Source organism: Chiloscyllium plagiosum, chromosome 33, assembly GCF_004010195.1.
Source record: "Chiloscyllium plagiosum isolate BGI_BamShark_2017 chromosome 33, ASM401019v2, whole genome shotgun sequence".
Taxonomy (NCBI): Eukaryota; Metazoa; Chordata; class Chondrichthyes; order Orectolobiformes; family Hemiscylliidae; genus Chiloscyllium; species Chiloscyllium plagiosum.
Genome location: NC_057742.1, coordinates 10,562,448 through 10,588,915, shown reverse-complemented (window position 1 = coordinate 10,588,915; position 26,468 = coordinate 10,562,448). Strand labels below are relative to the sequence as shown.

The 26,468-nt window shown below is 39.7% G+C and overlaps 1 protein-coding gene across 22 annotated transcripts in view; it reads left to right on the top strand.

The window, feature by feature from the left end:
* Positions 1 to 26,468, top strand: part of raraa (retinoic acid receptor, alpha a) — a 580,457-nt gene that overhangs the window by 501,427 nt on the left and 52,562 nt on the right. For 16 of the 22 annotated variants that reach the window (XM_043674897.1, XM_043674912.1, XM_043674905.1 and 13 more), the window contains one exon: positions 3,638 to 3,786. The exons of 2 other annotated variants lie outside the window; for them this stretch is intronic. In XM_043674897.1, the coding sequence (XP_043530832.1) occupies positions 3,638 to 3,786 (149 nt within the window). Of the gene's footprint in view, positions 1 to 1,493; positions 1,527 to 2,128; positions 2,256 to 3,637; positions 3,787 to 26,468 lie in introns of those variants that run through there. 4 more of the 22 variants (XM_043674898.1, XM_043674906.1, XM_043674908.1 and 1 more) reach the window with 2 other exon arrangements.

Below are 26,468 nucleotides of genomic sequence, written 5' to 3'. Positions count from 1 at the left end.
TATTTTCCCAGAAATCATTTGTTAAAAAAGGTAGATATGAATGAACTTGAAAGTCAAAACAGATAGTGTTCACCCTTCAGTTATTACTGTTTTCTGTTTCTGCTTATTCTTTGTTCATAATCTGAGAATTTCTGTAGCTGATGGCTTGTAGAAACTTATATATTCTATGGGCTTCTTTGCCTGGTAGATCACTTTCTTTGGTATTTTTACCAGCTTGAAGAAAGAACACGGTTAAACGTCTCAAAAAATGGGGTAACCTACTACGACCTGAGCAAGAATTGGCCCAGCATTAATTTATATTTTAATTTCTGTGCTTCTACATTTGTTTACAGCTGACAATTAATTTATGAAGTTAAATATCTGGCTCAAGTGGAGAGCAAATACTAGCATGAAATGGTCGATCCAAATGGCTTATTTCTGTGCAATTGTTCTATATACTTATAATTATTAGAATCTTCTATTTTTAAGATTTAACTTAAAGAAGCATCAAGCTGTCCATTCACACCAGATGTGATATCTGAACAGTCCTGAATTATTGATACAGGTTGGTTCAACATTTGGGGAAAGACCAGTTGAAATCAAATCAAAAAGTGCTCCTGATTTCTGTCAAATGATCCCTGCTGGAAAATATTAAAATGTTCAGTGAAAATGAGGCTCATCTTGTCTGTTACATTCTCAAATGTGTGAATAGCCTGCTAAAGCTCACTACTTAGTTTCGAGATAACGTAACAATGAACACACGGTGCAGTCATATTAAAGGAGACATTTCAGGGCAACCAATAATAGAAGGAGGTGTAATGTTGAGCAAAGACTGATCTATATGTTTCAACCTCCTCACATTGGTTCCTGTGCTCAGATTGTTTCCTTACGATAAAAGGTTGAGCAAATTGAGTCTGTATTCCCTGGAGTTTGGAAGCATGAGCAGTGATCTAATTGAAACACAAGATTCTAAAGGGACTTAGCAGTAGATAATACCTCTCTTGACTTGTCAATCTATACAAGGGGACATAGTCTCAGAATAACAGGCAGATCAATGGGACTGATCAACAGAAATTTCTTCATTCAAGTGGTTCTGAATATTTGGAATTCTCTACCCTAAAGGGGTTTTGAAAGCTCCATCGTTGAACATATTTAAGGCTGAGATTAGCAGATGTTTGATATTTCAGCGAATTGAGGATATGGGAAATGAGTAGGAATGTGGAGTTGAAGCTGAAGATCAGCTGATGATATACACCTTCATGTTATTTTCTTATCTTCAGTGCATTGAAAATAATTGAAATTTAAATTGGTGCTTCATATGTGAGTGCGGTTTTCTTTAGAATTTGTGAATTAATCCAATGCTTGTGACAGCTGGATTTCTGAAGTGGTTCTGTATAATGTTGGGTCGTCCAGATTCAAAAAGACCGTTGAAAGCAGACTGTGAATAGCAAGCTACTGAAACTTCAACTTAGTGATAACTACATCATTCCTCTATGGTGCTCAAGATTACGTGTCTCAAGTGAGCATTGATGGTGCTTTCCTTTCAGGTAAAGTAAGTAAGGGCTTGTTTTTATATTGCACCTTTCAGGATTCTGTATATCCAAAAGCGTATCAGAGCTAATGAAGTACTTTTGAAGTGTGGTTCATGTTTTTAAATCAGAGAAACGCAGAAGTCAGTTTCCATAAAACTAGTTCCCAACAACAGCAGCAATGAAATTGTTTTCAACGTAGTGCTGATTGCAGAATAAATTTGGCTAGGGCACTAATAAAAATCCCCTTGTGCTTAGCAAAAGGTAATGTGGGATCTTTGTTGGGGGGAACCGGCCAGGCCTCAAGTTTAATGTCTCATCTGAAACACAATCTGAAGCAAATGCAGCATTTCTACCAGCCAAACCTTAGTACTGTGCTGACTGCCAGCTTGGATTAGCTGCATAATCGCTAGAGTGGGTACAAAAACGTGACTTTCTAACCCGGAGGTGGGAATGCCACAACTGACCAGGATCTAACAATTGTTTGTGTAGAGAAAGGTTATTTTAGTTTATGGTTTGAAGCAAAATTGCAACTGCAGAGGTCCAGTTTCATTTTTAATAACAAACAGAGAAAATGTTCCTCTAGTTATTTTACTTCATGTATCTGTTTGATTGCCCAGCTGTTCAAACCTTCGTACAGCAAGAATTTTTGTTGGATGATCCAGTTGCAGCAGTATTTCCCATCAGTATTTTGTTCTCTGATGCAAACCACAGGATCACAACCCATCTCAATGAATGCTTTCCAAGGTGTGTTTTTTTCTAACATTTTGTCCCCCATTGTCAGCAGGATTTAAAAGAACGTGTAATAATAATTTTCCCTTCCCTCCCATAGTAATTTTGAATGTCTAGATCTTGCTACATGATTCTACAGCCTGCCATCAGATGTAAAGACTATAATCAAGTTGAGGCAGGGATTTTGAAGTGGTTATGCTGACTGATAACTAGAAAATGACAGGCACGAGATATTAATCGGAGCTCTCATTTCAGGCATTTTACAACTTTGTACAATGATGTGTTTTTACTGTGTGCTTGCTTCCTTCTGTCAGATATTACAATTGAACACTTAATCTCTGGCTTCGAGGCATAAGAATATATTTATGGAAAAGGCTATGCCCATTTGGTAGATTACTTCGGATGGTTGTGAGAAGTGGTTAAAATTTCAGAAATGGGGAGTAACAAGGTATCTCTCTATTTCTGAACTCGGATGCAACTCTGTCCCTCTAAACCACTCCATATCCAAGGAAGATTAAAATATGGTGGTCTTACATCCTTCAGATCAGGAGATGGTTGAGATGGGGTATGAGGAGGACATGATTGGAGATAGAGTGGAAGCTAAAGAAATGCAGAAGAAAACTGTTTGGCGTGGTTTGGTGGATAAGGGAAAGGGCAGAAATAGGCTTGTGGAACAAAGGCATTAAGGATAGAGGCAAGCAACTGATTGAGTAGGTTGAGAGGTGCTGGAAAATCATGGCAAACTTTAATACAGTTATCTCAAAATATTGTTGATCATAAGCACTTAAATAGAGCAATTAAACTTTAAGTTAAAACTATTAGAAGAAAGCAGAAAATATCTTGTGGAAGATTCTGCTACAGCCAAAATAGAATCTAAACCATCCAATGGCAATACTTAAAAAATTACAGTATATTGAAAATAAATGCAAGTGTAATCATTTTGTTTTCTGTTACACCAAGCAGGAAAAAATTGAAAATGTGTGCTCAGTATAGTTAGGCTGTAGAAATCATTATAATTTAAGAGTGCACATACAGCACTTCATATTGGGTTTACAAACATATTGTTATCGTTTTCATGTTGGAAATCGAGTGAGGATGGAGAAACAACATTAATCCGCATTCTCCTACCCACTCCCGCTCTTTGAATGCAATTCTCCAAGGGGTAGGATTAACTGGATGGTGTCTGTTCAAGGTCTAATGATCAGCTCCCATTTGCCATCATGCTGTATCGTACTTTTTGCCAAAAAGACACATTTGTCTAAATGTGCCTTCTGTTTGTTTCAAGTTCCTACACTTATTGGAGTTCATGAATTGAGTGCAGTGCAAACTTCAAATGTTGCTGAATTCCTTCTTTTAAGTTTAAACTCAGATTTTTTTTCTTTTATTTTGTATTTCAGCCATAGAAACACAGAGTACTAGCTCAGAAGAGATTGTGCCCAGCCCACCTTCCCCACCCCCTCCTCCACGTGTATACAAACCCTGCTTCGTCTGCCAAGACAAGTCATCAGGTTACCACTATGGAGTCAGCGCTTGCGAAGGATGCAAGGTACGAGATAAGTCTTGAGGTATTTTCAATTTGCTATGCCAGATTCAGGGGAGTGGTGCAATTTGTCATGGTTTATTTTTCTATCCACTGCCAATTTCCACCAGAGCACCTGCCAGATGGTGCTGATGAATCAATGGGGGCGTCCAAGCCTCATGAAAATAAGTGAGCCCCTATCACCACGGAATAGGGAGGTTGACGTTTATACATTAGCAAAGTGCATCAGATGCCAGGAAGAGGTGTGTTTGTCATGTAGTTGTGTTCTAACATCACAGATGTACCAAAATGACTACACATTAATGTAGGGTGCAGTATTACTTCGAAAAATGACTGCATGTGCTGATATTCCAAAAATACACCCAACCCGAGCAAAAAATGTATTCTCTCATTGTAGCCTTCATTATCCATTAGAAGTTTAAGTGGTGATCTAGTCAAAGTTTTCAAATTAATAACAGGAAAAGACAGGGTAGATAAAGGTAAGCTATTTTCACAGGTTGAGGATTTCAGAACTGTGGCAAAGAGTCTGAGACTTAGAGCCAGACCATTCAGGAGAGATGTTAGGAAGCACTTCAGCACACAAAGGGTGGTGGATGTTTGGAACTCTCTTCCACAAATGACCGTGGATGCTGGATCAATTGTTAAGTTCAAATCTGAGATAGATAATTCTTTGTTATGCAACGTATTAAAGAACATGGGCCAAAGATATGTAGAGTTAGGCCACAGATGAGGCAAGATCTCATTGAATAGTGGAATAAGCTTGAGGGCTAAATGGCTTACCACCATGCCTATGTTTTTTTTTAATAATGTAAGGAGTTTCACTCTTGCTTACCAACCTCTTGGACAGTAGATAATCATGAGTCCCCAGATTTTGGTCTTACTTGTAAACCCCACGCGTGGAATTATGGTGTATTGACCCATGTAATTTTTTTGATACTGAATCATAGTCCAGCATTTTTAATTTAAGAAATCTGCTTTCTGCGTGGTACACAGTGTCTCAACTTGGTTGAGTCTTTTGAAGAAATAACGAAGATGATTCATGAGGGCAGAGCTTTGGATGTGCTCCAGTTGGACTTCGCTAAAGCATTTGACAAGGTTCCTCATGGTAGACTGGCTAGCAAATTTAGATCGCATGGAATACAGGGAGAGCTCGCCATTGGGATACAGAATTAGGCTTGAAGGCAGAGGATGGTGGTGGAGGATTGCTTTTCAGACTGAAGGCCTGTGACCAGCAGAGTGCCACAAAGATTGATGCTCGGTCCACTGCTTTTTGTCATTTACGTAAATGATTTGGATATGGACATAGGAGGAATAGTTAGTAAGTTTGCAGATGGCACCAAAATTGGAGGTGTAGTGGACTGAATTTCACTTCAGAGTACAACGGGATCTTAATCAGGTGGGCCAGTGGGCCGAGGAGTGGCAGATGAAGTTTAATTTAGATAAATGTGAGGTGTTGCATTTTGGAAAGGCAACAGGACAGGACTTAGATACTTAATGGTAAGGTCCTGATAAGTGTTGCTGCGCAAAAAGACCTTGTACTGCAAGTTCATAGTTCTTGGAAAGTGGAGTTGCAGGGTGATGTGATAGTGAAGTAAGCATTTGGTACACTTGCTTTTATTGGTCAGTGCATTGAGTATAGTAGTTGGGAGGTCATGTTGTTCTGTATAGGACATTGGTTAGGCCACTTTTTAAATACTGTGTGTAATTCTGGTCTCCCTACTAAGGGAAGGATGTTGTGAAACTTTATAGTGTTCAGAGAAGATTTGCAAGGATGTTGCCAGAGTTGGAGGCTTTGCTATAGGGAGAGGCTGAATAGACTGACGCTATTTTCCCTGGTGTATTGGAGGATAAGGTTTGTAAAATCACGAGTTGCATGGATAGGGTGAATAGCCAAGGTCTTTTCCTGGGGTGGTGGAGTCCAAAACTTAGAGGGCATAGGATTAGGGTGAGAGGGAAAAGATTTAAAAGGGACCTAAGGGGTATCTTTTTTTCACGCTGAGGGTAGTGCATGTATGGAATGAGCTGCCAGAGGAAGTAGAGGAGGCTGGTACAATTACAACATTTAGAAGCCATCTGGATGTGTATATAAATAGGAAGGGTTTCGAGGGATATGGGTCAAATGCTGGCAAATGGGACTTGATTTATTTAGGATGCCTGATCAGCATGGATGAGTTGGATTGAAGGGTCTGATTCTTTGCTGAGCAACTCAATGACTCTATCTATGATCATTGAATTCTTTCCTTTGGAATCTGGGACTTGATATATTTTATTTCCAGTGAAGAAGAGTTAGACAATGATACTGCCACTGTCTGACAACCCTTAGCGAAAAAGCAATTGTATTCTATACAGACAGCAATCCTAGTAAAGAAAGCAACTTGTGAAAATTAGATGCCAGTTTTAGGGTGGAGAGACTTTGATATAGCTATTTGCTGTACCAGTTTCTAAAGATTACCTTGCCATATGTTCCCACTTCATTCTACATCCATTGTAGTTTGTGTCAAAAATATGTTCACATTTTGTATTGAACCAGTATGAATTATTCCCTTAAAAATATGCACATTAGAATGTTTGTTAGTGTATGCTAAATAATACACTTTCAAGACTACTAATTGTATCCATTGTACATATTGTTATAACAATCTCTATGAAGGAAATTTGGGTTAAATGATTTCTTCACGGCGTGTCGAATTTAAGAACGACGTGTGTGATATTTTCCCATGGCTGTGCTTTGAATAATGAGCTCCATGGCTAGTATTAATTGGAAATGAGAATATTGTTCGGATCAAACCACACTTATGGAATTGAGCAAATCATACACACTGACTCTCCAGTATATTAATGGAGTAATGCAGTACTGTTGGAGATACCATCCTTAAAACCTTCCTTCAACATATATTTTGTCCAATGGCACTCAGGATTAGATTTGAAGACAACCAGGGTATTATTGTAGTTAACATTCTTTCCTCAACCAAAAATAGACATGCTGATCATTTGGAGAACTAGCTGTACGCAAAATGACTGCCATATTTACCTACATAGCTACACCAACTACAACTTAAAAAGTTATTAACTGTATGGGAAGTGTGTTATGATTATTGCAAAAAGGCACAATATAATACAAATTCTTTAATTTCTTCTGTGTTGTAATATCTATCAAAAAGCATGTTTGTCTTCAGGAAGTAAGTTAATGGGTCTTTCAGACCCATTCAACATGGGAAGCTTTTTGCTTCTTTGCCTTTGAGGTGAAGAATTAAAGTAACTGTGCCCTTGTCGCATGCAAGGTAAATGATTAAGATAAAAGACGTCCCTTCATCTCGAGATGCAGAGAAAAAGGCACAACCCTTTTATTTGGCCCATAATAGGACTGTGTGGCTGTAGCAACATGTTTTGTTGAATAAAGGAAGAGTAAAATTTGAGATTCTTTTCAATGTCTTAATCTCTCGTCACATTTATTGAGCTGAAAGGGAGACATTCTTTCGGGAGTTTTTCAGCTATTTTGTTTGGCGCAGAACCAACTTCGAGCTGACATTGGTGGATTTAAAAAGTGAGACAGTTTTTGGCAAACACCTCGACAGCAACGGAGCAAAAATTTCATTTAAACATTAGAATTGAATACATTAATGATGCAGCTTTGAATTTTTTGTTTGGAGCTTTGAATTTATTTGTGGTTTGAGTGGTGCAAAATGATGGTGTTACTTGAAATGAATATAGTGGGAGAAGTGTGACTGAAGAAGGTTTGAGTAACAAGAAAGTTAGCAAGTTACTTGCAGTTTTCCAGCTAACTGGGCAGGACTTTGTAGTCTGATTTATCTGAGTTTTTCCTCTGGCACAGATTGCAGAAAGCTCTGACAAAATGATTTTAAGTAAAAGTCATGTAGATGAGAACGATTAGATACTCGTGTCTCGGGAACAAATTTATGCTTTTAAAAATTAAATGTTTTTGATGCATTAAATTATTCATCTTGTACATTTTCATACAATCAAAATATCAACTGTAAATTTCATCCTGATTACTTAGTGGTGTAATTGATGTCAAAATTCAGAATTTCTTTTTCCATTTAGGTGTTTTCTAATTACCCTATCAGAGAGATGTTACTGCACACCACTGGAGCAAGTGGAATTTGAACCCAGGTTTGAATTCCTTAATGGTGTAAAGATGGTCCTTGCTTCACTCATCAATGATCAGTTAATGAGCCTGAGTTGGCTTCAGCTGGGTTGGATTTAGGGTACTTAATTTGGCCTCAGGTGCTCTGTTTTTGAAAGAGAAAAATCAGCCTGTGTTTGCATTTGAAATCACTATCCACAGAGCTCTAAAGTCCCACAAAAATGCCTTCTTGGCCTCCTTCCTATTTCGCATCTACACTCTATCCATCAGTGGCTTAATCTAAACGTGTATGTATATATTTATATGCTGCCGATTCCCAGCATTTCCTGCCCACCACTCATTGTACCTACGTTGGCTCTGATTGTCAAACTGCTTGTCCAACACCCTGCGTTAGGTAAACTGAAAGCTGAAGCTAAATTGTGTGCAACTGCGCCATGTATTTCACGCTGCTGAGTTAAACCTCCAATCCCATGTCCCCTTAGATGAGAAAGAACGTTTGCTGGAATGTCATCTGTTGTCCACCTCTATCTTGATCCATCTGTTGCTGTAATTCATATCCATTCCAGACTCAGCCATTCCAGTGTTCTCCTCATTAATCTCTCATTATTCCCCCCCCCCCCCCAATAACTTTGAGCTGCTCCAAAATTCTTCTAACTTAGACTAATGATTGAGAAATTCATAGGCTTTCTTGCCAATTTGCTTAACAAATGAAACATTCTCCCCCTGTTTGTTGCTGCAGCATGTAATAGGGTATGGGAAATCTGTGAATTGGTCGTTGGGACCTCCGGGTTTCTTCAAGGGATCTGTGCTCATTACCATCCCCTATGCCCAAATAACTGTTGGAGCCAGTGACTATCCTTAAATTGTGCAAAATTGTGTTTGCTTCCACAGTTTATGCCCGTTATATAACCTGAATCCAATGATATCAAATATCTGTGGAACACTAAGAAATGTCTCATTATTAAAAAATGGCACCTTGTGTTGAATACAAATATTTATTTGAATCAAAGTTTGCTTCGTCAAGATCTGCAAACAGCCCTTTAAAAAGGCATGTGATATAAACAAAAATATTTTAGGTCACAACATAATTTCTTGGCTCGCAAACTTCTAGAATCTTTGCAGAAGACTAATTGATTGACTCTGTGCCCAGTATGGCACGAAGTGAAAGTTGTACTCAATTGTCATAGTATGTGGTTGTGGAAAACGTAAAGGGGTGCTCTACTTTAATGAATGTAGCACTGACAGCCAGGTTTCTAGTACTAAGACTGACTCTGCTGTGACAAGGGGTACATCAGATCTCAAGCGATTGATTGTGACAAGGGACTTGCTAGTCACAGGCACTGACAGATGGTACTGTGGCCAACAGCGAGACATCAGAGTGATGTGCTGCCTCCCAAGTGCCAAGATCAAGAATATCTGAGAGGGTGCAGAATATTCTCAAAGGGGAGAGCAATCACCAGGAAGTTGTTGTACACATTGGTACCAGTGACACAGGAAGAGAAAAGGATGAAATTCTGAGGACAGAATTTAGGAAATTAGGAGGTTAAAACATACTTTCTCAAGGTTAGCAATATCTGGATTACTCCTGGTGCCACGAGCTAGTGAGGTTAGGAATAAGAGGATTTAGCTGACAAATGTGTGGCTGAGGAGCTGGTGCAGGGGAGAAGGATTCACATTTTTGGATCATTGGAATCTCTTCTGAGTTAGAAGCGACCTGTACAAGAAGGATAGATTGCACCTGAATTGGAAGGGGATTAACTCTCAATGCCAGCAAAACCAAGGAGCTCGTTATTGACGTTTGACAGGATGTTACTCATGCCCCCCCTACACATTAACAGCACAGAGGTGGAACGAGTGGAAAGTGTCAAGCTCCTGGGAGTGGTCATCAACAACAAGCTTTCCTGGACTCTTCATGTGGTGGCACTGGTTACAAAGGCCCAACAACATCTCTTCTTCCTCAGGCAGCTGAGGAAACTTGGCATGATGGTGAATATCCTTGCCAACATTTATAGGTGCACCATTGAGAGCATTCTGTCTGGATGTATCACTACCTGGTATGGCACCTGTACCATTCAAGATTGGAGACAGCTACAAAGAATGGTGAACTTGGTCTGGATAATCACAAAGGCCAACCTCCCGTCTATAGAATCCATCTCCCAGGCCCGCTGTCAAGGAAAGGCTGCCAACGTTCTTAAAGATCCATCCCACCCGGCAATGTTTTTCTACCATCAGGGAGAAGGTACAGAAGCCTGAACACACGCACCAGCTGGTTTCACAATAGTTTCTACCCTACTGTTGTTAGAATACTGAATGGACTCACAAACTCTTAACATTTGCCTGTACCTGTGTTTTTGTTTTTGCTGCTGTTTACCTAATATTTAGTTATCTATGTTACTTAACTCTGTGATCTGCCTGTATTACTCGCAAGACAAAGCTTTTCACTGTGTCTTGGTACACATGACAATAAATTCAATTCAGTTCAATACCCTTGTGGGGATGGGGGCACCAAAGACACAGAGAAAAGCAATAAGTCTGAGGCTGGTACAGTTGAAATGAGGAGCAAGTCCAATAGTCAACGCAGGCAAGAGCCTGACAGAAAACAAGGTAAGATTGGTAAATTAAACTGCATTTATTTCAATGCAAGAGGCCTAACCAATGAGGCAGATGAACTCAGGGCATGGGATGGGGAGTCCGGGGGGGGGGGGGGGGGTTGTGCAGCAAGAGAGATGGGGTACTGGTGTTTTTAGTTAGGGATAACATTTTGGCTGTTCTTCAGGAGGATAATCCTCAGAGGACATCCAGTGAAGTTGCTTGGGTGGAACTGAGAAATTAGAAAGGAACCATCACCTTATTGAGAGCTGTAGGGCCCCCAATAGGGCGGCACGGTGGTTAGCACTGCTGCCGAAAAGCGCCAGAGACCCGGGTTCAATTCCCACCTCAGGCAACTGTCTGTGTGGAGTTTGCACATTCTCCCTGTGCCTGCGTGGGTTTCTTCCGGGTGCTCCGGTTTCCTCCAAAAATGTGCAGGTTAGGTGAATTGGCCATGCTAAATTGCCCACAGTGTTAGGTATGTCACAAGGAATTAAAGGAATTAAGGGCTACGGGGAGAATGCGGGTAAGGAGTTGAAATGCCCATCAGCCATGATTGAATGGCGGAGTGGACTCGATGGGCCAAATGGCCTTACTTCCACTCCTATGTCTTATGGTCTTATGAAGGAGTAAATGTAGGGGTATGGGTCTGGGTGGATTGCTCTTTGGAGGGTCAGTGTGGACTTGTTGGACGAAGGACCTGTTTCCACACTGTAAGTAATCTAATCTAATCTAATCAATAGTCAGCGGGAAATTGAGGAGTAAATTGGTAAGGAGATCTCTGATATCTGCAAGAATAATAGGGTTGCAATAGTAGGGGATTTTAACTTTCTAAACATAGACTGTGACCGCATACTGTTAAGGGCTTGGATGGAGAGGGATTTGTTAACTATGTACAAAAAGATTTTCTTATTCAGTATTTGGATGTACCTACGGGAAAAGGTGCAAAACCTGACCTTCTTTTGTCAAAAAGTGTGGTGCTGGAAAAGCACAGCCAGTCAAGCAGCATCTGAGGAGCAGGAGAGTTGACGTTTGGAGCGGCTTATGCTTGAAACGTCCACTCTCCTGCTCCTCGGATGCTGCCTGACTGGCTGTGCTTTTCCAGCACCACACTTTTTGACTCTGATCTCCAGCATCTACAGTCCTCACTTTTTCTCATAGTTGACCTTTTTTCCGAAATAAAGCGGGGCAGGTGACTGCAGTGTTAGTGAGGGAACAGTGATTATAAATCTGTTAGCTTTAAAATAGTTATGGTAAAGAATAGACCTGATCTACAAGTTAAAATTCTACATTGGAGTAAGGCCAATTTTGATGGTATTAGACAAAAATTTTCAAGCGTTGATTGGGAGAGGCTATTCGCAGGTAAAGGGGTGGTTGGAAAGTGGGAGGCCTTCAAAGGTGAGGTAATGAGAGTCCAGAGACAGTATGTTCCAGAGTCCAGAGACAATATGTTCCAGAGTCCAGAGACAGTATATTAGTTGGAAGGGCAACCTTGGTGGGTGTAAGCAGTGCTGGATGACTAGAGAAATTGAGGTTCTGATTAAGAGTAAGAAGGAGGCATATGTCAGGAATAAACAGCTGGAATTGAGTGAATCCCTGGAGGAATATAAGGGCAGAAATGAGACATGAGATAGCTTTGGCAAGTAAGGTTAAGGCAAATCCAAAAAGTAACTAGGGAGAGAATAGGGCCCCTTAAAGATAAACAACCCCCTCTACGTGTGGAACTGCAGGAGATGGATGAGGTACTAAATGAGTATTTTGTGCCAATATTTACTGTGGAGAAGGATATGGAGGCTCAAGGATTTGGAAACATATATAGTGATATCTTGAAAAGTGTCCATATTATAGAGGAGGAGGTGCTGGACATCTTAAAATGCATAAAGATGGATGAATCCCTGGGTTCTGATCAAGTGCATTCTAGAACTTTGTGGGAAGCTAGGGAAGTAATTGTGGTGTCCCTTGCTGAGATATTTGTATAATTGATTGCCGCAGGTTAGGTGCTTGAAAATAGGAGAGTGGCTAATGTGATACCATTATATGGTAAGGCAAAGCCAGGGAACTATAGACCAGTAAACCTGACACCAGTATTGGGTAAATTGCTGGAAGGGATTCTGAGGGACAGGGTTTACAAGTATTTGCAAAGGCACAGTCTGACTAGGGATAGTCAACATGGCTTTACGAGTAGTAAATCGTGTCTTACGAACTTGATTGAGGTTTTTGAAGTGACAAAGAATATTCATGAAGGCAAAGCGGTGGAAGTTGTCTATATGGACTTCAGCAGGGTGTTTAACAAGGTTCTGCATGGTAGACCGGTAAGCAAGGTTAGATCAACTGGAATCCAGGGAAAGCTAGCCATTTGAATACAAAATTGGTTTGAAGGTAGGAGACGTAGGGTGCTGGTGAAAGGTTGTTTTTCGGACTGGACGCCTGTGACCAGTGTATGTTGCAATGATTGGTGCTGGGTCCACTGCTTTTTGTCGTTCATATAAATGAATTGGATCTGAGTATAGGCAGTATCGTCAGTAGGTTTTGCAGATGACACCAAAATTGGTGGTGTAGTGGCAGATGGAGTTTAATTTCGATAAATATGAAGTGTTGCATTTTGGTGGGGCAAATCAGGGCAGGACTGATGTAATTAAGGGTAAAGTCCTTTGGAGTGTTGCCGAACAAAAAGACCTTGGGGTCCAAGTTCATAGTTCCTTGAAAGTGGAGTCAGGGTAATGAAGAAGATATTTGGTATCCTTGCCTTTATGGGTCAGTGCATTGAACATAGGAATTAGGAAGACATGTTGCAGCTGTACAGGACATTGGTTAGACCACTTTTGGAATGCTGTGTTTAGTTCTGGTCTCCTTGCTATAGGAAAGATGTCGTGAAACTTTAAATGATTCAGAGAAGATTTACAAGGACGTTGCAAGGGTTGAAGGGTTTGAGCTATAGGAAGAGGCTGAGTAGACTGGTGCTATTTTCCCTGGAGCGTCAGAGACTGAGGGGTCACCTTATAGAGGTTTATAAAATAATGAGAGGCATGGATAGGGTGAATAGTCACGGTCTTTTTCACAGAGTGGGGGGAATCCAAAACTAGAGGGCATAGGTGTAAGGTGAGAGGAGAAAGATATAAAAGGGACCTAAGGGGCCCACACACAGGGTGGTGCATGTATGGACTAAGCTGCCAGAGGAAGTGATGGAGGTTGGTACAGTTACAACATTTGAAAGGCATCTGAATGGGTACATGAATAGGAACGATTTAGAGGGATATGTGCCAAATGCTGGCAAATGGGACTAGATTAACTTAGGATATCTGGTTGGCGTAAATTAATTGGACGAACAGACTGTCTCCGTGCTATACGACTTTATGACTGCTGTTAACACAAACATTGCAAATTTGTGGCATGTTTAGCCACCTCTACCAGCATGATCACCTAGGTACTCACTCACATGAGGCACATTAGCTATATGATGTACTGGTATTATCAATGTATTGAAAACATCTTCCTCAGTATATGTCCATTCAGCATTTCACATATTAGTTGCCTCTCATACAAGGTATCGTTTCCACAGATAGAAAAATCATGCAACATGTAATCTCAAATCCAAGTAGCTTTTAGGCTACCTGATCAAAAGACTGGCAAGTGTGTGGATGTCTGTGATTATCACCCCATGCATGGTCAGAATATATAAAGTAGTGACCAGGTTACAAAGTGCATGTTTCTTATTCACTGTAACACAACCAGCTGCAAAAAAAGGTATTAACTATTCTTCGAAATCTTACCTCACTTCCACTGGTTTGATTTTTGATTGATATATTTAAAGGTTGTACCCATGTTACTTCTTTTCTTTAGGGTTCCTTCACACTTCTTTTCATGCTCTTTGTCAGAAGAAAGACATACATGTAGCCTGCAATAAAGAACAGGACATCCATTGTGGCTCTTCTTGAGAGCCCTTGAAAGGGTTAATCTGCAAAGTATGCATTTGATTGTTTTCCAGTTTCTTTCTGCCACCGCAATACGTGTTGTTGGCTAAATATCCATTTAATTGACCAATGATCACTTAAAGAAATCTCCCAGTATGGCAAAATTTCTCGTAAATTCAGCATTGCAATTTAGTGAAATTTTATTAGTAAATATTCAAACAAATTTAAGCGATTAACAATTAGATTAGATTAGATTACATTACAGTGTGGAAACAGGCCCTTCGGCCCAACAAGTCCACACCGACCCGCCGAAGCGAAACCCACCCATACCCCTACATTTACCCCTTACCTAACACTACGGGCAATTTAGCATGGCCAATTCACCTGACCCTGCACATCTTTTGGACTGTGGGAGGAAACCGGAGCACCCGGAGGAAACCCACGCAGACACGGGGAGAACGTGCAAACTCCACACAGTCAGTCGCCTGAGGCGGGAAGTAAGAAATTGGGAAGTAAGAAATAAGATGCAGGTTATTTCTTGGCTGTACAAGCTTTGAAATCTTTAGAAGGATGGATGGTGAAGTCAGCCAATGCAAAAGCTTCAAACATATTTGCTTGAAAAGAATGTTAATTGATTTAAAACAAAATGTTATCCTGTAGCTGATCTTCACATCTCCCTTTGTATTTTATCTTAACTCCTTACACAATTAATGAGGGTGTAAAATGACCTCTGGGTTTTTTAGGACTTGCTGCACAATTCAACTTAAAATAAAAATAATGTAAAAATTTTCAATCAATTAATACGTAATTTACCTCATTAACTGAACATAAATTCTATCACAGTGAGTTACAGCTTGAATGAATCTTGTCTACTCCTCTTTGATTTCGAGCTTGCGAACATTGTATTGAAAACAGAAAGGATTTCTTCAACTTATACCATTTCTACCTTAGAATAACAAAACCTTAGGCCTGTCTAACTATATACCATTTGCTTCCTTCGATAATACAAGTATATTAAAACACACAGAAACAGATAACTTTCATACTTCTGTGAAATTTAACCAATTGGTATCGATAGAACTTTAGCTCATTGCATTTAAAAGAAATTAATAGGTTTTTGCTGCTGATATTCCCCATATCTCATACACAAGGCAATGCTTATGTTTCATATTAATCTCAAATTTTGCTAAATCCTTTCTCCCCATCATAATTGCGAGCTCTTCATTTCCCCTTATTACTCCCCTTACATCAAAGTAGTAAAATAAATTTGACCTGGATGCAGTCAATACAGAGCCATCAGAAAACACTGTTGGTTGTTTGGATGGCAGAAGACCTTCAAGCACTTCCCGTTACTGAGGTTTTTGTTGATCATGCTTGTAAATTCTAAAGATACAATGCAAAGCTTCGCTCAGTTCATCAAGTTGAAACCTCATTTAATTTCTTTAAAAGCCCCAAATGTGTAAGACAAAGCAAGAATACCTTGAATCTCTTGAGAATTTGGGGACACAACTTTAAGATGAACTTCCATAATGCCTTACATATCACTAAGCTTTCTTAGATATTAACTGTACTCCTATTCTCCAGTATTGAATCTCCACTCACCTTATTCATAAGTAACAATTCACTAATATGTAGTCTGAGAAGCCTTAAATTATTGATTTCCTGTTATAAATCAGATGCTTCACTTGTTACAAGACATCCCATGTTTCAAGCTGGGCACTGTTTTATGTAATTAGATTAACTAATTATATGCAGTGGCCAGGCACAGGAAACAACTATACATAATTTACAAATTTAATCAGTGTGTAAACGCAGGTCAGTTTGAATCAGTTACTGTAATTCAGTTCAGACCCGAAAAGAAACTCAGGCGCGCAGATTTCAAAACAGCAGATACACTTACCAAGATATAAAACTGCGCATTCATATAACCTCTTCTTTAATGCTTCTTGTAGGTTCTAGCTATTTCCAAAGTCATCTTCCTTTTTATACCTTTGTAATGGGAGCTTCAGTTATTGCCAATTAAGGAAATTGTCATTTGCTACCATAAACTCTTTATTTCAATCTGTCCTTGAGGTTAATCACTGTGTTCCTGCAGTATCATACATTGTGTTCCTACAATATCTTACATTGTCCTGTTGTTTCAGTTATTTTTTGTTTAACTGCAACATTGTTCTCAGCATGATGAATCCTTGTTTTCAGTGGTTTCAGCAGTTCTGCTCCCAGTATAGACTTGATGGTGATCTTTAACCAGGATGTTATTTGGGGGTGCTGTAGCTGGTTTCATTACATCTGGGATGGAAGAGTAAAGGTAGACCACATTTCCACTTACTGACTGAGTTTTTTCAGTGATTTTTGCGTATGTGGTCGTTGGTTTGGGCTAAAATGACCTTTGGTTCAATGACATTGCAACATTTTCTGTCCATCTTGTAAATTTTGCCTTGCAATTGCAAAGATCCATGGAGAAAATGTATTAGCTAAAAACTTCATTTAAAAGAAAGCATCTCTGATAGAGCAACACTACCTTAGTATTACATATGACATAAACCTTTATTGTCCAGCCTCTACGGTGGAAACACAGGAACATTTCAAACGGTGGAAACTAATCAATCACTTGAGCCATTCAATTATATCATAACTGATAGTTACCTGAATCCCATTTGCCTATGATTGTTCCATTCCCATGATACCCTTCATGAATTAGAGCATAATCTACTTCAGTTTTGAAAGTACTGCTTGCCTCAGCATCTAGTTCTATTTGAGCAGGAGAGTTTCAGATTCTATTCTTTGTTTGAAAAAGTACTTTCTGACTTTGCTTCTGAATGTCTTAGCCCTGTTTTTAAGATTGTTTCTTTCTTCCCGAGTCCCTAAACAAAAGGAATTGTATCTAAATTAACAGAACCTTATTTTATTTTAAAATGAGACCAGAGCATCCTTCAATCAGCAATAGTCAAGTTGTTCGTACCAAGTAAAGATTCTGTGAGTTTTCCCATAACTGATTTCAAATAAATAGGTCTCTCATCTGGCATATATTTGATGGACTGAATGGCTTCCTTCTGTGCCATAAATGACTTGATCACTTAAACTCGGTTTCCTTCACCTTGCTGCTTAACTAATGGGGTTCCATAAGAGAGTTTCTTCCCTCAGAGCAGTATTTCTAAATTGAGAGCTTTACAAAATCAGTTTAAGGTATTTGCCATGTCTTCAGCTTCTGCATTTGGCGAGAAAACATCAGATCCTGAAATGTCTTCCATCCCATTATTTCTTTATTAGCATTTTTGAGAATTGCTGCTAAATCAAAACTGGCAGCAACAGTCTTTACAAAGTGACAGGTTTGGGACTGATAGCACCATGTTTGTTCCTCAGTGTCTTAGTGAGAAACTGTGCTGTTTGCTGTGATATTTTTAATCAACCTGTTCAGATATGTTATGACTTATCACTGGAGCAGGTAGGACTTGAAGCCAGGCCTTCTGGCTCAAAGGGACACTACCACTGTACCACAAGTGCCCTTTGCTGTTTGCAATGAATATTCCAGTTTTAATGTTATTCAACTGCTCTGAACTCAAACGTTTACACAATGGAAGGGGAAAGAAAGGCCATTTCTACTCTTAATCCCTATTGCATGGTTCCTTTTTAACGTTGACTAAGTGTGGAGATTGCTAAGGACAAGATTTAAAGTTAACCATGATAGCAACTTCTGCTATTTGACTTCTAACTCACCCATGACAAATTATCATTTTGGCAAGAAATCAGTGCTTTTTATCAAACTTGTTCGACAGACAAGTCAGCACTCAAGAGGTGAAAAGGTGAGCACTAATACAACCCCACAGCCTCAACCACCCAGAAGAATAAGGGCAACAGATTAATGGGAGCATTGCTAACTCCCCTTGAAGCCATGCACCATCCTGACTTGGAACTATATCAATGCATTTTACTGGTTCATAGTCCTAGAAGTCCCTTGCTGACAGCATTGGGCTTACCTACCCTTCCATGGTCTGCAGTAGTTCAAAAAGGCGAGCTCACCAGCACCTTCTCAAGTACAATTTGTGATGGGCAATAAATGCTAGGTAGTCAGTCAGTCATGCCTGAAAGAAAAGCAGAGGTCTTGCGTTCAGAAACATTAGAATAGCTTTATATGGGATCGTAAGATCATTGATGATCCAGTGCCAATTTAAAGGAATTACCTGGTAGAGTGGAATTATCTGCTCTCGTTGGTGGCGATCTTGGAGGCTGAATGAACATTTGATTAGGCAGGGTGTTGGTGAACCCAAACATTTTCACCTTCCAACATCTACGCAACTAGGTGTGGGCAAGAAGGCACATGGCTGGTCTTCCTTCCCTGTCTCCAATTGAGGCCAATTTTAAACGGCCAATTCGTACCATTTGAAGGTCTTATCCCACTGTCACTGGGATTAATCCAACTGCAAGTGAGCCAGTCAACATGTGACGTACGTATGACAAATCAAACACCAACTGTAGAGGGGGCAGTGGGGTAATTCTGAGTCCTTGGAGCAGCAGCTGAATAGTAGCCTATTAAAGACTGAAAGAGGTAGTTTTCAATTTTTCTCCTAGTTGGCTTTCACACTATCTCTTATTTATATCATGCGAGATAGATTGTTTTGGGAGGCAAAAAAACAGATTCCATTTAAGTCCAACTTCTGGATCATTCAAGCTCAAGATCAGTCTTGAATTGGACCCTCCCTGTGAATTTGTGCACTGTAGCTAAAGAAGATAAAGGAGGCCACAGGAAGCAAAGCTAATGGCTTTGGAAGGAAATCATTAGTGAATGAAAGAATTAGGAGATTAGGAGGATTGACCACAGCTTGGTTTGAGAGCTATGTTTGCACTGAGCACCTAAAAGGAAGAGGAGTGGTGTGGGGGGTGTTGGTGGAGATTCCAGAGAGTAGATTAGATTAACTGTATTACAAGGGGTTCAATCTGTACGAGGACGTGCTTGTGTTTTAAATAGAAAATGCACAGTAATTGGCTTTTCTACTATCCCATGACAGAGGTCAGTTGTGTCAAAGGGTTAAGCTGTTTATATTTAGACACAGTAGGGAAGCTTAGCAATACTGGAGATACGGCATTAAGATTCTTAAGTTATTTTAAGTCCTTGAAGTTTTCATTATTGATTGCAAGGCAAGGTGACTATTTTTTGTGTCTGGTATCAGACTTTTATTCATTTCTTGAAGGACGACTCCTCATATTACACTGGCATTCCTGAGTATTTTTAGTTGGGTGGTTACCTCATAGATAATCTTGATTCAGAGTTTTGATGAATTATAAGCCATTAGAACCTGAAGCACTCTAAATTAAGGTCATTGGGTTTATTTAATTACATCCGATGAACTGCTGTTAAACCTATTAAACTAAACTGACCTTCATTTACTAGTTATTTTTTCACTTCTGAGATAGTGCTGAACTCGTGTGTTCATTAGACCCAAACTTGATACACAGTAGTAACTATTACTCAGACTTGATTATGTTCGTTCTCTCAGTCCCTTTGCCCTTGGTTGGGCTTGAATAGACTTCTTGACAGCAACGGAGTGCAGCATCTTTGTAGCAAGGAACAGCTAATAAGACTGGGCTTGGAAAAGTGATCACCTGTCAAGAGATTGACCTTGACAGCAGAATATGAAGCCTGACCTAGCATTTCCCATCCCAGTGGATGACAAGGGAAACAGATGGTTTGAAAAACATAAATATACTAAATTTCTTGGGCACTTTGCTGGTAAAATTACTCAGTCGGTTGGTGACTGTGGCAGTGAAAAGCAATGGATGAACTATTGCACTGACTGCCTGGGTTCCTTTCCAGTTCAGTATATTTTAAAAGGGCTCCTGTTCTGCTTCTGGCCCATTATGAGGCACTTGGATGAGCTATGGCCAGTGAACCTGGCATCAACGTTGACAGCCTGGTCCCCCTACTTTCATTACTATAGGGTAATTATAATAAGAGAACTGATTAAGATTTCTACCTAATACTTTAAAGTCAAATTGTATAAAAGCAGACTATCGACAAGGGAAATGCATTGGTTGATTGGCATTTGTTGTTTGCAGTCACCCCCCCCTTTGTAATTTAATTGCTTTCCCTTTTGTTCTTTCCCCTTCCAACCAACCTTTCCCTGCTTTTTGTCATTGCTTAAAACCTCTTTCATCTTTAATTTTTCTTTCCCAGTTCTAATGAAAAGTCATCAACTTGAATCATTTAATCCCCATGGATTTGCGCATTCTCCCCATGCCTGCGTGGGTTTCCTCCGGGTGCTCTAGTTTCCTCCCACATTCCAAAGATGTGCAGGTTAGGTGAATTGGCCATGCTAAATTGGCCATAGTGTTAGGTGCATTAGTTGCGGTAAATATAGGGTAAGGGGATGGGTCCTGGTGGGTTCTCTTCGGAGGGTTGGTGTGGACTTGTTGGGCTGAAGGGCCTGTTTCCATACTGTAGGGAATCTAATCTAATCTAATCCTATTCCTATCTCCAAAGATACAGACTGACTTGTGGAGTATTTTTAATATTCTCTTTTTAAATGACAAATTTGCAGCTTCTGTAGTATTTTGCTGTTGTATTACTGGTTAATATGCTTGTTCAGGAATTCATCATGTCAAAGAAACATTAGGACTATGAGCAGTGCATAGCATTCCCTTATTAACAGTAACAAAAAAATCTCATTTGCATATGAATTAAGAGACTGTTGTAAAAACACTGAAATCAAGCCAAGGTTGGCCTAATTACACAAATTGCAGCATTCCAAAGCATTTGCCAAAGAATTTGAAGCAGCCTTCATTACACTCATCTTGTAATACCTAATTCCTGTCTAAAATATGGGAAAAGCAGTATCTGCACCTGGTGGACTTTTCATGCTGACACAGATGTTCTAGCTGAAATGAACAGCCCATAAAAATTTGCAGTTTGGCAGCACTGTTTAGAGATACATAACTCCATTTCATTGTATCTTGTTATGCTAGGACTGGAGGCTGTGGTGCTGACCTGCAGAGTCCACTGGCTCTTGATATCACTCAGAGAGGGGTTGCCTGAAAAAATAGCTTCAATATGACTCTTCAGGGGGTATTTCTTTATCAAGCATAATTCAAAACATATGAACAACAATCTCAGCAAAATATATTTTTTTCTAATGTCAAAATCTTGCTTCAAACGTTAAAATAGTACTGAATCGTCCCACAAATGTCAGTGATGTTAAAAAAAATCTGTTGAGTTCAAAAAAGCCACAAGTTTTCCTTCTGTGTGAGGTCTGTTAGTACAGTTTTACCACCGCAGTTCCCTTGTTGACTGAGTGAGGTAAGTTACTATTTAATGTATCACTAAACCATATGTGTCCGCCTTGGTTTCGTAAGAAGTCTCTTGCCTCTGACTCTTTAAAGCTAAAACCTGTGCCTGAAAGAAGATCAAGATGACAGTGATATTGATTATTGAACTTTGAAGAAACTTGCAAAAGCTTTCTTAATGTTCATTAAAGACAAAGCATAAATTTTGGTTGTTTTTCTCAACTGTGAAAAATTTGCATAAAATCTTTCAGTTCTTAGTATAATATCAGCATACCAATTTCATGTAAACGTAGAATGCATTCGAATATCATGCAAAAAATGTAGCGCAGCAGCTAGGTATTTTAGATTTAGATTTTAATATTTTGTAAATAAACACACCAAATCTGTAAATACCCTGTAGCTAATTCATTTTCCATTTCCTTCTTTATCTTCCAGTTTTGATTTTAGCAAAATTGTATACTGTGCAAAAATGATTTTTCAAAAGGCTGTGGAAATGAATTTTGTCAAACTGTTTCCACCTCTTTAACAACAAGTACAGATAACTTCTACATGGATGATACTTGCATCAGCAAAAATGAAGCAATTTAAAAACACAATTAAAAATATTTTTCCTTGCGTGGCTCAATTTGATAAAGCCAAAATAGAACTGAAATATTAAAAAATCCAGGCTCCCAGTTCAATTCCAAGATCTGTACTAAATTAGCTGTAGCTCTTTTGAGGTATGAACTGCATCACCATCCAAGGTTCCTAGTCTTAAATTGCCACCTTTGAACATTGAGTGTGAGCAAGCCCAGCTTAGGTTGGAAGGCATCTACATTTGAATGACCTGCTGAAACATATTACGCAGGCTCAGAAAAACATTTATCACCTACTTGGATCAAGGACTGCTGACATACTGTACAATGGTAATGGTTCGTTCCTTTAGAAGAAATGAAAGAAGATGGTTTGTTTTATTAGTTGTTCGTGAGACGTGGGTATCGCTGGCTAGACCAGCAGTAGCCCATCCTTAACTGCCCTGGCAAAGGTAGTGGTAAACTATATTCTCGAACAGCTGCAGTCCATGTATCCTCACAGCAGAAGAGGAGGATAGGTTGTTGGAAGTCCCAAAGAAATTAAGAGGACTGGAGACTAGGAGTGAATAAAATTAGCTTAAGTAAATCATCAATTTTTTTAAAAATGCATTCATGAGGTGATGGCGCTGCTGCCCCTAATTACCCAGAGGGTAGTTAAGAGTCAACCACGTTGCTGTGGGTCTGGCGTCACATGTGGGCCAGGCCAGGTAAGGATAGCAGTTTCCTTCCTTCAAGGATATGACTGAACCAGATGGGTTTTTCTGATAATCAACCATGGTTTCATGTTCATCATTAGACTCTTCATTCCAGATTTTCTAAAAGTAAATTCAAAATCCACCATTTGCCACGGCAGGATTCAAACCCAGGTCCCCAGAATATTATCTGTGTCTCTGGATTAACAGTCCAGCAATAATACCACTAGGCCATTGCCTCCCCACAATGGGGAAATAAATGGAACTGGAGAGTGACAAATCTCCAGGACCTGAAGGTTTCCATCTGCGGGTATTAAAGGAGGTTGTTAGCCTGACATCTGGGATAGGGAATTGTTGGAGTATATTATGAAGAATAGAGTAACTGATCACCTCAAAAAAAATTTCAGTTAATCAGGGAGTGTCAGCATAGATTCTTGAGGGTAGGTGATGCCTGACAAACCTCAGAGATTTTTGAAGAGGTGACAAAGGTGGTGGGTAGAGGTAAGTAAATAGATGTTTTTTCGTATGGACTTCCAGAAGGCATTTGCATGCAAGAGATTGTTAGCTAAGGTGGAAGCCCACAGTGTTGAGAGCAAATTACTGATATAGATATGAAATTGGATGAGTGCCAGAAGAATTGAAATGATGGGTAAGTACTCAAATTACAGGACATGACTAGTGGCATTCCTCGGGGATCTGTGTTGGGGCCTCAATTATTCACAATATTCATGAATGCTTGGATAATGACATAAAAAGTCAAACAATCAAATTTGCTGACAGCATGAAATTGGTCAGCATTGTAGACAGTGTTGACAACAGATATTAATATATTAGGTGAATAGGAAAAGCTGTTGCAGATGAATTTTATTATAAGCAAGTGTGAGGTTATCCATTTCCAACCTACGCTTTAGAAGGTGCAAAGTTAAATATTATGAAAGTTCAAAAAGACTTGGGGTTCTTTAAAAATGCCGTAAACAGGTGCAGCAAGTGGTCAAGAAAGTTAATGGAATACTGGCCTTCGTATCTGGACGTTAGTTAGGCCACTTGTGGAATACTGTATTCAATTCTGGTCTCCCTGCTATAGGAAAGATATGAAATTTGAAAGGGTTCAGAAAATTTGTACAAGAATGTAGCTAGGATTGGAGGGTTTGAGTTATAGGGAGAGGCTGAATAGGCTGGGCTATTTTCCCTGGAGTGTCAGAGGCTGAGGGCTGACTTTATAAAACTTTATAAAATGATGAGAGGCATGGATAAGGTGAATATCCAAGGTCTTTTCCCTGAGGTGGGGAGTCCAAACCTAGAGAGCATAGGTTTAAGGTGATTAGAAAAGGATATAAAAGGGACTTAAGGGGCCATTTCTTCATGGAGAGAATGGTGTGTGTATGGATGACCTGCCAGAGATAGTGGTGAAGGCTGATACAATTACAACATTTAAAAAGCATCTGGATGGGTATATCATAGGAAGCATTTAGAAGGATATGGGCCAAATGCTGGCAAATGAGACTAGATTAATGTAGGATATCCAATCAGCATGGATGAGTTAGACCAAAGAGTCTGTTTCTGTGCTGTACAACTCTGTGCCTAAAGGGCAGTAGGTATAGGGATGCAGACATTATGCTGCAGTTATACAAAACCCTAGTTCGACCCCACTTAGAGTACTGTGAGCAGATCTGGGCACTACATCTTAGGAAGGATGTTTTGAATCTGGAGGAGTTCAGCACTGGTTAACAATGATGAGAACTCGATTTCAGGGGTTAAATTATGAGGAGAAATTAGACAAATTAGGCATTTATTGTCTAGAATTTAGAAGGTTAAGAGGTTAATCAAGGTCTTCAGGATATAAAACAGGGAAAGGCAGGGTAGATAAAGATAAACTATTTTCACTAGTTGAAAATTCTGGAATGAGGTGGCATTGTTTAAGAATTAGGATCAAACCATTCAGGAGAGATGTTAGAAAACACTTCTGCATGTAAAGTTAGCTTCCAGCACCACACTCGACTCTGATCTCCAGCATCTGCGGTCCTCATTTTCTCCTAATTCTCCTTCTTTCCTGAAGAAGGGCCTGTGCCCGAAACGTCGAATCTCCTGTTCCCTGGATGCTGCCTGACCTGCTGTGCTGTTCCAGCAATAAAGTTTCAACTCCTAATTCTCTTCCTCAAACAGCAATCGATGGTCCTTCAATTGTTAAATTTAAATCTGAGATGGATAATTTTTTGTTAAGCAAGGGTATTAAGGGTCATGGTCCCAAAAGAGGTATATGGAGTTAGGCCACAGATCAATCATGATCATGTTGAAGGACGGAGCAGGCTTGAGGGTCTGAATGGCCCATTATTCTGATGTTCCTGTCTGTGTAGCATTGTCTACAGTGCTGCTAAGAAGGGAGTATCTATAGAGGTGAACCTATAAAACTTGCATCAGAGATACAGTTTAATACTGTCAGACCAAAGGCTGACAATAAAGCTTTAAAATACTCCACAGTGTGTGAAGGAAATTTAGTAGTGGATTGGCTAACTCTGCATAATGGGCTGAGCAGTTGAAAAATTAATACTCTGGCAGTATTTTATTTCTGTTTAGGCGTCAATTTTGGATTTGGATTCTCGGCTGACATCAATGATTTATATACAATGGGAATTAATACGAAGCTTTTTTGCAAGTATTTGCTTTTGTAAGAATTTTGCTTGGATCAGTTGTATAATTATCTAAAACCAATACCTCTAAGTTTATATACATTGATGCAATGGGAATGTCACCATAATGTATCAGTAGCAGTGTTGAATGCATTGTGTAAGGACACCTGTCTTTTACAGACTTACAAGGATCTGCTCCTATCACCAGTGCACTTAAAAACAGCTGTCTGTAATGAGGTCAGCATACTTTAGAAGTACACACAGGTGGGCGTTTGCACTCCCTTTTTGATTTTCTGAAAAACCTTCTCCTCTGTTTCTGGCTGCACTTCAGTCCCACGCTCCTGATCACAGCTGTCTGTAATGAGGTCAGCATACTTTAGAAGTACACACAGGAATGAAAATGGCTGCACAGCTATTTGAACCAATTTTCTAAATTCACACTGCCAGTGGGGTTGTTGCCTGCCAACCATACACATTGGGAGTTCACTGCTGACCACAACTGTCGAGTATCTATGGTCCACAGGCAGTGCTCTCTAACCACCACAGAAAACGTGAATTCGATGAAGGGCTTGTGTCTTCTCATTCCTGATGAAGGGCTTATGCTCGAAACATTGATTCTCCTGCTCCTCAGATGCTGTCTGACCTGTTGCACTCTTCCAGCTCCACACTTTTCAACTCTGATCTTCAGCATCTGCAGTCCTCACTTTCTGTCCGTGTCCCCTGTCGAGGTCCCCTGTCGAGGTCCCCTGTCAAGGTCCCCTGTCCAGTTCAAGTACCTTAAGGTACACTTAGCATCTGGTTAGAAGATTGCTGGGACTGGTAATAAAAATTTGCATTTTTAAAGCACCCTTAACATTGCAAAAGTTTGAAGATATTTCCAGAGACTGTTATCAGATGAACCATAATTACAGTGT